The sequence below is a fragment of the Pygocentrus nattereri genome, chromosome 24 (genome assembly GCF_015220715.1).
Source record: "Pygocentrus nattereri isolate fPygNat1 chromosome 24, fPygNat1.pri, whole genome shotgun sequence".
Classification (NCBI taxonomy): domain Eukaryota; kingdom Metazoa; phylum Chordata; class Actinopteri; order Characiformes; family Serrasalmidae; genus Pygocentrus; species Pygocentrus nattereri.
This window is the reverse complement of record NC_051234.1, coordinates 151063-167656: the sequence shown is the minus strand read 5'-3', so window position 1 is coordinate 167656 and position 16594 is coordinate 151063. Positions and strand designations below refer to the sequence as shown.

Here is a 16594-nt window from a genome sequence, read left to right as displayed (position 1 = left end):
TCTCTGGGCGTCTCTCTCTCTCTCTCTGGGCGTCTCTCTCTCTCTCTCGGGGCGTCTCATCTCTCTCCTCTCTGGGCGTCTCTCTCTCTCTCTCTGGGCGTCTCTCTCTCTCTCTCTGGGCGTCTCTCTCCTCTCTCTCTGGGCCGTCTCTCTCTCTTCTCTCTGGGGCGTCTCTCTCCTCTCTCTCTGGGCGTCTCTCTCTCTCTCTCTGGGCGTCTCTCTCTCTCTCTCTGGGCGTCTCTCTCTCTCTCTCTGGGAGTCTCTCTCTCTCTCTCTGGGCGTCTCTCTCTCTCTCTCTCTCTGGCGTCTCTCTCTCTCTCTGTGCGTCCTCTCTCTCTCTCTCGGGACGTTCTCTATCTCTCTCTCTGGGCGTCTCTCTCTCTCTCTCTGGGCGTCTCTCTCTCTCTCTCCTGGGCGTCTCCCCACCCCCCCCCCCCCACACGCTCTCTCTCCTCTGGGCGTCTCTCTCTCTCTCCTGGGCCGTCTCTCTCTCTCCTCTCTCTGGGCGGTCTCTCCTCTCTCTTCCCCCCCCCCCCCCCCCCCCCTGGGCGTCTCTCTCCTCTCCTCTCTGGTGCGTCTCTCTCTCTCTCTCTGGGCGTCTCTCTCTCTCTCTCTGGGCGTCTCTCTCTCTCTCTCCTGGGCGTTCTTCTCTCACACTCTCTTCTGGGCGTCTCTCTCTCCTCCTCTTCCTGGGCGTCTCTCTCTCTCTCTCTGGGCGTCTCTCTCTCTCTCTGGGCGTCTCTCTCTCTCTCTGGGCGTCTCTCTCTCTCTCCAACTCTCAAATCAAATCAAATGTGCTTTACTGAACATTAACTTTGAACATCAGAAATTAGAAATATTAATGACAGAACTGAAGATGTGCTGTGCTACAGGTTCTTCTCTGATTTTGTGGCAGTTCTGAATAAACTGTCCTGCTAAACTTGTTTCTACATTTTCTCCCAGTAAAATCTTCCTTTTCTCCGAGTGGGACGTTCAGGGAAGGAAGGGGTTTTATTAGTAAATTTGATGGTATCTCTCTCGTATACGTAACCTCGTAACCTCGTATCTCCACAATGGGAACTTTACAGGAGGAGGAAAAATCAATGGAACCAGAATTTTTTCCAAGTAATTTTGAGTCGTTTCTTTTGGTCCATTCGTCCAAATTTACACGCAATGTGAAGGACAACAGGTAATCTCAAACGATGTCAAAGTGAAAAAACATCAAACATGGAGATACAGGGTTTTCTTCCAACCGCAGCAATAGAATGCCTTCAGTTTCCCCCATAAATCTAAATCAAAAATCTTTATATTGTACCTGGGCCAAAGAAAAAAAAACAGTGTTGCCATACAACACTTCCCAAAATCACAACCCATAAAATTTATGCTGATTTGTGAAAAGCTGGGTAGCTTAAGTGCGAGTATGCGTGTAGCATAAGCCCCTCCCCCTCCACACCCACTTCACTCTGATTGGGTGCACCGAGAGCGTAAATTGTTTCACCCTCACTAATATCGGCCGGTGTTATTCTAAAGTGACTTTAAATTGATTGATAACTAAATATGACCATGAACTGAACAGATTAAGGCTGCTACACTTGCTAGGGTTGTACCGATGTGTGACTCGTGGGCCGCTGCAGATATCGAGTCATAAATATTTATAAAACTTAGCAACTGGAACCAGATCTTCCCGGATTAGCATTAAAGAAGTTTTTCTGCAGGGGGGTCGATGTGGCAAAACTATCACGATGCTGCAAGAGACTCTCTCAACGCACTGCTCTCAGGTTTCCTGGCGGTTCTAGAGCTTGTAAGCTGGAACAGAAGAACCAGTATGGGCAGATTTAAAATCCATCCACTTTCAAAGCTGCTCCTCCCTCAGGGTCGCGGGGGGGTGCTGGAGCCTATTCCAGCGGTCATAGGGCGGAAGGCAGGACACACCCATACAGTCGAAATCTATAAACACAACTGATATTTTATATCTCACACACTGCGCTGAATCACATTAATCAGGACTAGTTAATAACCACGTTTACAATCTACCCAGAAAAGCACATTGTGGCATAATGTGATGTGATTTATCACAATAATGACTAATGTTGTCCAGCTCTGATTACAAACGCGGGAAAACGAACTGAACTTCAGCGCAGTAACCCAGCGTCACCGAAACATTCAGCTCGTAAGAAGAACAGCAAATACATCAATTATCAGTTATGGCAAAAATATCTCATTACAATAGTTCAAGACATTTTCACAATACACAATACATACAATGTTTAGTTTTTCTAATGTTTGATAAGTTGGAACGATTTTTATTCAATGCTTTTCAAACTAAAGTGCACATTTACATTTACGGTGTTCGGCTGACGTTCTTCTCCAGAGCGACTTACAATTTGATCATTTTCCAAAGGCAGGCCAAGGTGGTGTTGGGAGTCTTGCCCAAGGACTCCTATTGGTATAGTGTAGGGTGGTTGCCCTGGTGGGGGATTGAACCCCAGTGTAGAAGGCGGAGGAGTTACCCACTACACCAACCAACCACCAACACACAAATGTTTAGTACACACTAAAGCTAAATGAAGCTGTTCTAATTATGCTGACTTTGTAATAAAGCATGTAGTTAAGCTGTAATAAATGATCACATTAATGCTAAAATATCGTTATATTGTCCACACCTAGTTTGGAATATCAGTAAAACGTGTCCAATGCTGGGCTGTGTTTTTAAGCAATACTAGCCGATATCAATATGATTCTGAAATCATAGCGCGTCCCAAAGTTTAGTGCATTTCAAAATATTGCCTGCTATTTCAGTGATTTTGCAGAACTGTAACTAAATATGATAATTTCTAGCAAAGCTTACTGAATTGATAGAGAGTCACCCACTTCGCCCCCCCCCCCTCTCTAAAACTTTCCCCCAACATCCAGAGAGACAGGGAGACCCCCACTCCCCACACGCCAACACTGGGCCCCCCAAAACATTCCCAGCCTCACCATAGCAACACCACAGCAACACACATTGTCATGGAGATGAGCAGACCTGGGGGTGTGTGTGGCGTGGAGGGGTGTGGGGGGGGGGGGGGGGGCTCTGAATGATGGTTCGAGCACCTTGGCCCTATTCAAAGCAGCCCGTTAGCCACCGCTACACTAATCCACCCGGACAAGGTCATCAATCTTTCCTCAAACGCCCCCCATACAGACCCCAATTTAAAGAGCTCGCTCAGCGAGGGGGTCTTCAGCACCTGCCACGTTTAAAACTACGCTCGGAATCTCGTAAACAGGTAGCGCTTGGGGCAGCGCCATTAAAACGCTTGGAACTGCTGTTGACTGTTTACAAATATAAAGAGATGCACATTTCTGATTTAACAAAACCTTTAAATTTAAAAACCGTTTTATTAGAGCAGCACTAACTTCAGAAAATCAGAAACACTTCATACCACCTGCATAAAAGTTTGTTCCAGTTTCTGGACCATTTATCACCACATTCTCACGACGAAAAGCACAGCTGGCATTTTAAACTGCGGTCAGACTGTAGCTACATTACTTTTCAGGAGTCACAACCCAAACGTTAAGAAGAGCCGTTTCCTCAACAGAACTCAAACCACCTGGCCACGATATTTTATGTTCGTTTTACCATCTTGACTGTAAACATGTCTCAGTATATGCCGATTTGCAAGAATTCATTTAAAATATAAGGGAAAACTCGGATTTACTCTGCTCTGCCTTAAGCTTCAGCTCAGCTACAACTGCTTGTCTCACATCTCCAGCAGGAGACTTTCCTCAGAAGTAGAGCAGTTTCTTGTAAAATGTGTCTCAACGTTTGTTTTTTTGAAGTCACTTCTCATTCGCTAGATTCTTGAATGGAGCAGCAGTTACGTTCTGGCACCTCAGGCATCATTTAAGGTGGAACAAGAGAACACTGTTTTCCATCATCAACATTCCATATAAGCTCAGAAGACTCGTGTAGGTTCTCTGGTGATAATAAATAAAACGTTTATATTTGTGTTGTAGTCATGGCAACACCTGGTTGCCATCACCACCACTGTAAAGGACTTTGCCTCTAAGCTGTAGAAGCGTTTAATAAAAGTTTGATCTTACTGTCGAGTCTACTTAGGGGGTCAAAACCTTTGTTTTCTCTCTTAAAAAAAAAAAACAACAATCACAGTAATTAATATTAAAAGTGATTTTAAAAATCCCGCGACCCTGACGGAGAAGCGGCTTAGAAAATGGATGGATGGATGGATGGATTTCAAAATTTCGAAGGCTAGTGTGTCGTTCAGTGACCACCAGGTCCATTCATATTACCACTCCAACAAGCACGTGCTCTAAGGCCAGAATGGAGGCAGATGGTTGGAAAGGGAGCCAGAAGAGGGGGGCAGTAGTCCGTCCGGCCTGTTAAGGAGCTGGAACGGGGCAGAAGTAGAGTCCAGCTCCAGAGCCACACTGGCACGGCCCCCATTGGCTGAGCGTCTCCGGCCCAGATGTCTTGCTGTTGGGGCCGGACTGTGTAATGCAGTGTCCACACAGGCGCCACCTGGCCAACTGCAATACCCCCTGACCCCTCACCTTACATTCAGATAAAGCGGGCTGCTTTCACTGTTTAAAGGGGAAGTCCACCCATTTTTTGTCAAGATTTAACAGTTAAGATGTAAACAAAGTAATTCAGGCTGGTTTGTTGTGAAATGCTCAGTTCTAGAGAAACTCAGAGTCAGAGGATTCAGTGATGGGAACCAAACAATGGATGCATGGAAATCTGAGCCAAATAAGTTGCAATGCACTACATCGGATTATCGACTTTGTTTACAGAGATTGAGAAGAATCCGTGGAATTCCTCTTTAAGTACACAGCACTACACAATATATAGCTGTTCACATCAGCTGATAACAGTATATTCATATTTTAGATTTAAAGTTTACACTCCAGTTTTAATAAACCTCTTTCTGCAGGCCCCCTAGTGGACATTCCACCAGTAGAACTGAAACCAACTCTTATCAGATGAACTAGGCTGCTGCTGATTCTCAGTGTGTGTAATGTTGCTGAGCTGCTAGTCAGCAATGAGGGGTGAAAAGAGGAGCACTGCGTGCCTCGACCCTAAAAAATAATATATAAGCCTTAAATGATATAAATGTTGCAGCACTGGGGGTGGAATAATCCAGAATACTTTACAGTTAATTAACTTTTATTTAATATTTCTTAAAAAGTTTTGCTCTGGTAGTATAACATGCCATTCACATGGTAAAGGTTAGGATTTGGTGCCTTTCAGATGTTTAAGCAAATTACCTGGCTGCAATGGCACACCAGGGATAACGGCACACCAGGGATAACGGCACACCAGGGATAACGGCACACCAGGCGTAACGGCACACCAGGCGTAACGGCACACCAGGCGTAACGGCACACCAGGCGTAACGGCACACCAGGCGTAACGGCACACCAGGCGTAACGGCACACCAGGCGTAACGGCACACCAGGCGTAACGGCACACCAGGCGTAACGGCACACCAGGCGTAACGGCACACCAGTGGCACAACTTGGGGCAGGATTCTAGGGCTAATTAGGATGTCGCTGCTGTCGGAACAAAACCTCGTATCTCCAAAATGATAACTGTACAGGGGAAGGAAAAACCTACTTCATTTTTAATGTAAGTCAATGGAACCAGACATCTTTTCAAGTCATTTTGGGCCGTTACTTTTAGTCCATTCATCATGAAATTCACACACAATTTGAAGATACGAGGTTTTGCTCCCGATTAGCGATATGCCCTCTGGGAAATCCCACTGCCCAAATTCCTGTAATCCAGCCAGTAACACAAGCTAGCTGCTAAAACACTATTGCTGGTTAACAGGATCAGTCGTCCCTTGTAAGGAATGACTACATGATTCACTGGAGTCTAAGGGGCTTTTCAGTCCTGATAACCTACGTTACATTCATTAGTCAATGCTGACAAGCACACTATCGCCCTCTATTGTGGGCTCTGCCTCAACAAGCTGGTGGATTGGTTTGGACATTTCACGCTTTGATCCCACCTTAATATGCCTGTTTTCCAGCTACAACTGGGCCCAAAATGTCTTATTTTCCACAGACTGTCTCGATATTAGATCACAACTGCAAAACTACCCAGGGTTTTGTCTTGTGATCCACAGAACTCTGACGTCGCCACTGATATTTTCACCAACACTTAAGACCGTGGATCATCTTAATATCCATCCATCCATCCATCCATCTTCTAAGCCGCTTCTCTGTCAGGGTCGCAGGGGTTGCTGGAGCCTATCCCAGCGGTCATCGGGTGGAAGGGAGGATACACGCTGGACAGGCCGCCAGTCCATCGCAGGGCAGACAGACACAGACAGTCACTCACACCCAGGGGTAATTTAGCACGTCCAATTGGCCTGAATGCATGTCTTTGGACTGTGGGAGGAAACCGGAGAACCCGGAGGAACCCCACACAGACACGGGGAGAACATGCAAACTCCACACAGAGAGGACCCCGGTCACCCGGCCGGGGAATCGAACCCAGACCCCCCTTGCAGTGAGGCGACAGCGCCACCCACCGCGCCACCATGCGGCCCTCATCTCAATATGTAGGACTATAATTATATCACGCAAGCTTGAAGCAAGTTAGCAGCATTAAGATTTTAAGAACAGTCATAGTCAGAAAACCCTGCTGGGTCAACAATCAAAACATAACCAAACAGGTCTCCACCAACAATGAGACGATATCTAATTCAAACAGCCCATTAATGTTGGTAGCAAGGATAATACTGACAACGAGCTGAGCAACACACTCATACAGGTGCAGCACATCGATGCTGACATTTCGTTTAACGGCGCTGGTAGATACCAAAACAATCTCGAATAATTTGTGCACACAAATTCCGTTCTCACCAAGACCGTGACGTTTTGTTTTGACAGCCATGATATTTTCCAAGGCATTGTTTATTGTGAATATACATCATGATATTTTTGACACTGAAACAGAATTTAAAAAATACAGTCACAGAAAAGTTGTCAACCACACTGCCTCAAAACCTTTACACTGAGAGGTCAATACTGACCAACGTCTGAACTGCACAACACACACTTATCAGTCCAGCGTTACCAGCATCCCAATACTGAGGAGAAGAGAGAGAGAGACAGAGAGACAGACAGAGAGAGAGAGAGAGACAGAGAGAGAGAGAGAGAGACAGACAGAGAGAGAGAGAGACAGACAGAGACAGACAGAGAGACAGACAGAGACAGACAGAGAGACAGAGAGAGACAGACAGAGAGAGACAGACAGAGAGAGACAGACAGAGAGAGAGAGACAGAGAGACAGACAGAGAGACAGAGACCACTCACACCATGTCAGCAGTCGATTCTCCGAGCTGAGCCAGGTAAAACAGTAATAATGACATGAGCGTTCTCCACCGATAAGATCAGTCGTCTCAGTGGTCATAAGCTTTTGTGTATTAATGGTGAATGAACAGAGACCCAGCTCAGGCTGGACGATTAAGAGAGTGCAGTTTTCAAATTGCGAGAATTATTAAGTTCAAACCAATAACCCAAAGCTTGTGAACTGCCTGTAGATGAGTTAGACCAATCAGAGGCAACCAAACCTCCATGTGTTGTGACATCACAACCACAACTTACAAACTGCCTGGTGCGACACTTTCACGGGTCAAGCCTCAAACTCGAAAAAGTCAATATTCTGGTCATCTTGGCCAAAAACAGGTCTGAGGTTTAACATATAGAAAGTAGTCGTGAGTGAAATCACAGTCGCAATACTGGAAAATCAGAAATCAGAAAAACTGCAATTAGATATTTTCCCCAAAATCTTTCAGTCGTAGAAACAGGACTGCGTAGGTTAATCAAATGAGGGGTGAAGCCATATCTGCCCATAATCAATAAGCATTTCTGGAGTCTGGGGCGGGTAGGGGTAGGTGTGGGGGTGGGGAGGGGTCTCAGACCATCTGCATGTGGACAAGGCCTCCTCTCTAAAGATTCCCACGACCCTGCTGCCTCCTGACCCCTCCAACACGTCCACTTCTTCCAGTCACAGCTTTAACGTTCTTTTAAATGCGCTTAGTAGACATCAGAACAGCTTAGGAGAACCAGCCCGGGTCCTGCATCCCGGCTGACCAGGCACATGGTCTACCCAGCAAACATGCTGAAGCCCACCCCCTCCACTGAGGCTGAAGTTGGCTCCCTATTCGCCCGCTGCTTGTTCGAATTTTCCCGTTCCACCTTAAATGGTGCAGCAGTTACTTTCTGAAGCGCTACAGTGTACGCTAACTGCCGCACCATTTAAGGTGGAACCAGAGAATTCGAATAAGAACCTTGCAGATATCAGGCTGACTTCAGCTGGATTATGCACTCCAAATAAAAACATTCCTGGCGTTAACTCACCAGCGCCTGATGCCCCCGGCTCCATCCCATCCACTTAGCCGAGCCGTTTCAACGCAAGCCCCGGGGCTCCTCCGCCACCACGGCCCTGCCTCTACAGCCCGCACAGCCTGCTTCCCTCGCCGTGGAGAAGCGTCTCTTTCCTCGCTTAAAAAAAGAAAATAAAGAAACCCACCCCCTACCCCACTTCCCCTCTTCCCCCTTTGCCCCCCTGCCCCCAACCCCTGCTGGAAACCCACCCCCCCCGTCCCCCCGACCCCCCCACCACCCCCAGGACCCTGCAGAGCCGGGGAGACAATAGCAGCTCTGCCCGCGGGGCTGGCGGCAGCGCCACGCCGTGGCTCTGCGCTCCAAGTCCCGCTTGGCCGGAGTCCGTTCCTCGGCGTGGTGGTCCTGCTCCTCCACAAATGCAGGGGCTTCTTTTTCCGCTTTATTCTTTCTGTTCGCGCCTCTCTTGCTCCCTCCCTCTCTCGGCGTGCTGCGGATCCTGCTCACCGTTCAAGCAGGAATCTCCAGCGGAGGCGCGACAAAAAACAAAAAATACAAAAACCCACCGCGGGCGGCCGAGGAGCCAGGGCCGCCTTCTTCGCCTCCTCCTCCCGCTCACAGCGCCCCCAGAGCGGCCAGCTGCTGGTGCTGCTACCCTCTAGCGGGCGGTGGTAGTGCAGCGGACTGCCCCACAGTGGGAATGGAAACTCTTACAAAAGGTCATAGAAATTAGACAGTTCGCGTTTTTTCTGAATGAAAGCGCTGATTTAGTTTGTGAGTGTAAGTTGTTATAAGTCGCAGGTAAAACGTCATTTCCCAGCTGTAGCAGTGAAAGGCGTTGTACACAAGACAGTGCTGTAATGTAGCCGCAGCAAACCTGACGTTTCAAAGCAAGACCATTAAAGTTTTTGCTATTATAGGAACTTTTTTCATTAACACAAAGAGTGCAGCTCATTTTATATCAGAGTTTTATTCATTTCTACTTTCTCAAGGCTCACAGTGTGAAAGCTTGGACAGGGCAGTTTGTAAATGGGAGAGGCGCTGATCGGCAAGAGGGCCACAGAGTCTGTAAGAAGTCCTTTTATCTGCTGCCAGTTAAAGGGAAACACAATACAAGACATTATACAGATTACATATAACACCAGTGACACCGACTAAAATTCATCGTAACACTTCACCTCTCTGTACGAAGTCCCACATGAGCCTGGGGACGTCCTTTCATTGCTTCTGGGAGTGTGAACTCATTTAAAGATGTTAGAAATGCAGTTATAAGTCCGGTAACTGGCAGAATTCTGAACATAAACCTGAAAAGAGATCCAGGCCTGTTTTTATTGGGCCTCCCCTCCAAATCAGTTCCACTGTCCCCTCTACATCGTAAACTGCTTGACCAATTGTTCCTCCTAGCCAGGAAAGGTATTCTTAATCACTGGCTTAGAGAGAAGCCTCCCTCTGTCACTCAGTGGTATAGGGAACTATTTCGGATAGTTCCTCGTGAGCAATTAGCTGCCACGGCCTGTTATTTATGAAAATTTGGGGACCATAGTTCACAGAGCACCTGTATATACACAGACACTGTACATTGCAGCCAGAAATGGTTAGTTGGGTCGACATATAAACAACATGCCCATTAATGCAAGATTAACCGGAGGTCCGCTTCTTTCTAGTGAAGCAAGACACCACCACTGTGCCAGTTTATTTCCTTTAACTGTGCACAGGTTTGTGCATCATCATCATCCTGTAAAAAACCCAAAGACAGATGTGGTTTAGTTTTATAGTAAAGAACATTTCCCCCATTTTCCCCTACAACTTTATTAACGCCCAAAGACTGCTGGGATAGGCTCCAGCACCCCCCGCGACCCTGGCGGAGAAGCGGCTTAGAAAATGGATGGATGGATGGACTTTATTAACGCTGAAAAAGTCCTGTTTCAATACTGTATTTAATCCACTCTCACAAACTCCAGCTCCCCTCTCAGGAGCACGACTGCTAGTCGTGTAGGCCTTTAGCCTGGGGGCTAGCATGCCCGCAGTAATGATGGGTTGTAGGTAATCGGGTATAACAGCTGGAGATGTTTGAACACAGCAAATCTGATGTTATAGTTCTGAAATATTAAGTTTTTAAGGTATTTCTTTGTTATGTCTAATAATCAAATATGTGCACATATAAGGCTCATTTAACAAATAACGCCTAACGCTTGAGCTAATGCATTAATGGAAAGGTATTTGAGATGGGATTCCCCTGAAGGGAAGTTGACAAGGGCTTGTTAAAAACAGTATTGAAATTGGCAGCCATCAGTCAGAGACTGTCCCCTGTTAACGGTTTAGTGACGTTTGTCCTGTACTTAATGAAGGCATAGTTTATTGTATGCTCAAAAACAAAGAACTGGCTCCTGTAAAAGAACAAATCAAGTTGATATTCATTAAAATTAACCATTTAAAAAATATACTTATAATAACAACATTGCAAGAACATCATCACCCCAGTCATTAATCAGTCAAGACCATCATTACTCCAGTCATTAATCAGTCAAGACCAACATTACTCCAGTCATTAATCAGTCAAGACCAACATTACTCCAGTCATTAATCAGTCAAGAGCATTATCACCCCAGTCATTAATCAGTCAAGACCATCATTACTCCAGTCATTAATCAGTCAAGACCAACATTACTCCAGTCATTAATCAGTCAAGACCATTATCACCCCAGTCATTAATCAGTCAAGACCATCATTACTCCAGTCATTAATCAGTCAAGACCATCATTACTCCAGTCATTAATCAGTCAAGACCATCATTACTCCAGTCATTAATCAATCAAGACCAACATTACTCCAGTCATTAATCAGTCAAGACCATTATCACCCCAGTCATTAATCAGTCAAGACCATCATTACTCCAGTCATTAATCAATCAAGACCAACTTTACTCCAGTCATTAATCAGTCAAGACCATTATCACCCCAGTCATTAATCAGTCAAGACCATCATTACTCCAGTCATTAATCAGTCAAGACCATCATCACCCAGTCATTAAGCAGTCAAGACTATTGTTACACGAGTCATTAATCAGTCAAAACCATCAGTACCCCAGTCATTAATCAGTCAAGACCATCATTACCCCAGTCATTAATCAGTCAAGACTATCGCTACACCAGTCATTAATCAGTTAAGACCATCATTACTCCAGTCATTAATCAGTCAAGACCATCATTACCCCAGTCATTAATCAGTCAAGTCTATCGTTACAACAGTCATTAATCAGTCAAAACCATCATTATCCCAGTCATTAATCAGTCAAGACCATCATTACCCCAGTCATTAATCAGTCAAGACTATCGTTACACCATTCATTAATCAGTTAAGACCATCATTACTCCAGTCATTAATCAGTCAAGACCATCATTACCCCAGTCATTAATCAGTCAAGACTATCGTTACAACAGTCATTAATCAGTCAAGACCATCATCACTCCAGTCATTAATCAGTGAAGACTATCGTTACACCAGTCATTAATCAGTCAAGACTATCGTTACACCAGTCATTAATCAGTCAAGACTATCATTACCCCAGTCATTAATCAGTCAAGACTATCGTTACACCAGTCATTAATCAGTCAAGACCATTATCACCCCAGTCATTAATCAGTCAAGACCATCATTACTCCAGTCATTAATCAGTCAAGACCATTATCACCCCAGTCATTAATCAGTCAAGACCATCATTACTCCAGTCATTAATCAGTCAAGACCATCATTACTAAAGTCATTAATTAGTCAAGACCATCATCACCCCAGTCATTAATCAGTCAAGACTATCATTACACCAGTCATTAATCAATCAACACCAACATTACTCCATCTTGACATTCCAGTCATTAATCAGTCAAGAACATCATTACTCCAGTCATTAATCAGTCAAGACCATCATTACTCCAGTCATTAATCAGTCAAGACCAACATTACTCCAGTCATTAATCAGTCAAGACTATCGTTACCCCAGTCATTAATCAGTCAAGACTATCATGATCCCAGTCATTAATCAGTCAATACTATCGTTACACCAGTCATTAATCAGTCAAGACTATCATTACCCCAGTCATTAATCAGTCAAGACTATCGTTACACCAGTCATTAATCAGTCAAGACCATTATCACCCCAGTCAATAATCAGTCAAGACCATCATTACTCCAGTCATTAATCAGTCAAGACCATTATCACCCCAGTCATTAATCAGTCAAGACCATCATTACTCCAGTCATTAATCAGTCAAGACCATCATTACTAAACTCATTAATTAGTCAAGACCATCATCACCCCAGTCATTAATCAGTCAAGACTATCATTACACCAGTCATTAATCAATCAACACCAACATTACTCCATCTTGACATTCCAGTCATTAATCAGTCAAGAACATCATTACTCCAGTCATTAATCAGTCAAGACCATCATTACTCCAGTCATTAATCAGTCAAGACCAACATTACTCCAGTCATTAATCAGTCAAGACTATCGTTACCCCAGTCATTAATCAGTCAAGACTATCATGATCCCAGTCATTAATCAGTCAATACTATCGTTACACCAGTCATTAATCAGTCAAGACTATCATTACCCCAGTCATTAATCAGTCAAGACTATCGTTAGACCAGTCATTAATCAGTCAAGACTATCGTTACACCAGTTATTATTCAGTCAAAACTATCGTTACACCAGTCATTAACCAGTCAAGACCATCATTACCCCAGTCATTAATCAGTCAAGACCATCATTACCCCAGTCATTAATCAGTCAAGACCATCGTCACCCAGTCATTAATCAATCAAGACTATCGTTACAACAGTCATTAATCAGTTAAGACCATCATTACCCCAGTCATTAATCAGTCAAGACAATCATTACACCAGTCATTAATCAGTCAAGACTATCGTTACTCCAGTCATTAATCAGTCAAGACCATCATTACTCCAGTCATTAATCAGTCAAGACTATCGTTACTTCAGTCATTAATCAGTCAAGACCATCATCACCCAGTCATTAATCAGTCAAGACCATCATTACTCCAGTCATTAATCAGTCAAGACTATCGTTACCCCAGTCAATAATCAGTCAAGACCATCATTATCCCAGTCATTAATCAGTCAAGACTATCGTTACACCAGTCATTAATCAGTCAAGACTATCGTTACACCAGTCATTAATCAGTCAAAACTACCGTTACACCAGTCATTAACCAGTCAAGACCATCATTACTCCAGTCAAAACTATCGTTACTTCAGTCATTAATCAGTCAAGACTATCGTTACACCAGTCATTAATTAGTCAAGACTATCGTTACAACAGTCATTAATCAGTTAAGACTATCGTTACTCCAGTCATTAATCAGTCAAGACTATCATTACACCAGTCATTAATTAGTCAAGACCATCATTACTCCAGTCATTAATCAGTCAAGACCATCATTATCCCAGTCATTAATCAGTCAAGACTATCGTTACACCAGTCATTAATCAGTCAAGACCATCATTACCCCAGTCATTAAACAGTCAAGACCATCGTTACCCCAGTCATTAATCAGTCAAGACTATCGTTACAACAGTCATTAATCAGTCAAGACTATCGTTACAACAGTCATTAACCAGTCAAGACTATCATTACACCAGTCATTAATCAATCAACACCAACATTACTCCATCTTGACATTCCAGTCATTAATCAGTCAAGAACATCATTACTCCAGTCATTAATCAGTCAAGACCATCATTACTCCAGTCATTAATCAGTCAAGACCAACATTACTCCAGTCATTAATCAGTCAAGACTATCGTTACCCCAGTCATTAATCAGTCAAGACTATCATGATCCCAGTCATTAATCAGTCAATACTATCGTTACACCAGTCATTAATCAGTCAAGACTATCATGACCGCAGTCATTAATCAGTCAAGACCATCATTACCCCAGTCATTAATCAGTCAAGACTATCGTTACCCCAGTCATTAATCAGTCAAGACTATCATGATCCCAGTCAGTAATCAGTCAATACTATCGTTACACCAGTCATTAATCAGTCAAGACTATCATGACCCCAGTCATTAATCAGTCAAGACTATCGTTACAAAAGTCATTAATCAGTCAAGACCATCATCACTCCAGTCATTAATCAGTCAAGACTATCGTTACACCAGTCATTAATCAGTCAAGACTATCGTTACACCAGTCATTAATCAGTCAAGACTATCATTACACCAGTCATTAATCAGTCAAGACCATTATCACCCCAGTCATTAATCAGTCAAGACCATCATTACTCCAGTCATTAATCAGTCAAAACCATCATTATCCCAGTCATTAATCAGTCAAGACCATCATTACCCCAGTCATTAATCAGTCAAGACTATCGTTACACCATTCATTAATCAGTTAAGACCATCATTACTCCAGTCATTAATCAGTCAAGACCATCATTACCCCAGTCATTAATCAGTCAAGACTATCGTTACAACAGTCATTAATCAGTCAAGACCATCATCACTCCAGTCATTAATCAGTGAAGACTATCGTTACACCAGTCATTAATCAGTCAAGACTATCGTTACACCAGTCATTAATCAGTCAAGACTATCATTACCCCAGTCATTAATCAGTCAATACTATCGTTACACCAGTCATTAATCAGTCAAGACCATTATCACCCCAGTCATTAATCAGTCAAGACCATCATTACTCCAGTCATTAATCAGTCAAGACCATTATCACCCCAGTCATTAATCAGTCAAGACCATCATTACTCCAGTCATTAATCAGTCAAGACCATCATTACTAAAGTCATTAATTAGTCAAGACCATCATCACCCCAGTCATTAATCAGTCAAGACTATCATTACACCAGTCATTAATCAATCAACACCAACATTACTCCATCTTGACATTCCAGTCATTAATCAGTCAAGAACATCATTACTCCAGTCATTAATCAGTCAAGACCATCATTACTCCAGTCATTAATCAGTCAAGACCAACATTACTCCAGTCATTAATCAGTCAAGACTATCGTTACCCCAGTCATTAATCAGTCAAGACTATCATGATCCCAGTCATTAATCAGTCAATACTATCGTTACACCAGTCATTAATCAGTCAAGACCATCGTCACCCAGTCATTAATCAATCAAGACTATCGTTACAACAGTCATTAATCAGTCAAGACCATCATTACTAAAGTCATTAATCAGTCAAGACCATTATCACCCCAGTCATTAATCAGTCAAGACCATCATTACTCCAGTCATTAATCAGTCAAGACCATCATTACTAAAGTCATTAATTAGTCAAGACCATCATCACCCCAGTCATTAATCAGTCAAGACCATCATTACCCCAGTCATTAATCAGTCAAGATCATCATTACACCAGTCATTAATCAGTCAAGACTATCGTTACAACAGTCATTAACCAGTCAAGACTATCATTACACCAGTCATTAATCAATCAACACCAACATTACTCCATCTTGACATTCCAGTCATTAATCAGTCAAGAACATCATTACTCCAGTCATTAATCAGTCAAGACCATCATTACTCCAGTCATTAATCAGTCAAGACCAACATTACTCCAGTCATTAATCAGTCAAGACCATCATTACTCCAGTCATTAATCAGTCAAGACCATTATCACCCCAGTCATTAATCAGTCAAGACCATCATTACTCCAGTCATTAATCAGTCAAGACCATCATTACTAAAGTCATTAATTAGTCAAGACCATCATCACCCCAGTCATTAATCAGTCAAGACCATCATTACCCCAATCATTAATCAGTCAAGATCATCATTACACCAGTCATTAATCAGTCAAGACTATCGTTACTCCAGTCATTAATCAGTCAAGACCATCATTACTCCAGTCATTAATCAGTCAAGACTATCGTTACTTCAGTCATTAATCAGTCAAGACCATCATCACCCAGTCATTAATCAGTCAAGACCATCATTACTCCAGTCATTAATCAGTCAAGACTATCGTTACCCCAGTCAATAATCAGTCAAGACCATCATTATCCCAGTCATTAATCAGTCAAGACTATCTTTACACCAGTCATTAATCAGTCAAGACTATCGTTACACCAGTCATTAATCAGTCAAAACTACCGTTACACCAGTCATTAACCAGTCAAGACCATCATTACTCCAGTCAAAACTATCGTTACTTCAGTCATTAATCAGTCAAGACTATCGTTACACCAGTCATTAATTAGTC

At 43.4% G+C, this 16594-nt stretch overlaps 1 protein-coding gene across 1 annotated transcript in view; it reads right to left on the bottom strand.

Annotated features, from left to right (window-relative positions):
• Positions 1 to 8505, bottom strand: part of ago1 (argonaute RISC component 1) — a 50511-nt gene extending 42006 nt beyond the window's left edge. Inside the window, exon 1 of the mRNA XM_037534173.1 lies at positions 8350 to 8505. Within this exon, the coding sequence (XP_037390070.1) occupies positions 8350 to 8374 (25 nt within the window). The 5' untranslated portion in view covers positions 8375 to 8505. The remainder of the gene's footprint in view (positions 1 to 8349) is intronic.
• Between the last annotated feature and the right edge of the window lie 8089 nt (positions 8506 to 16594).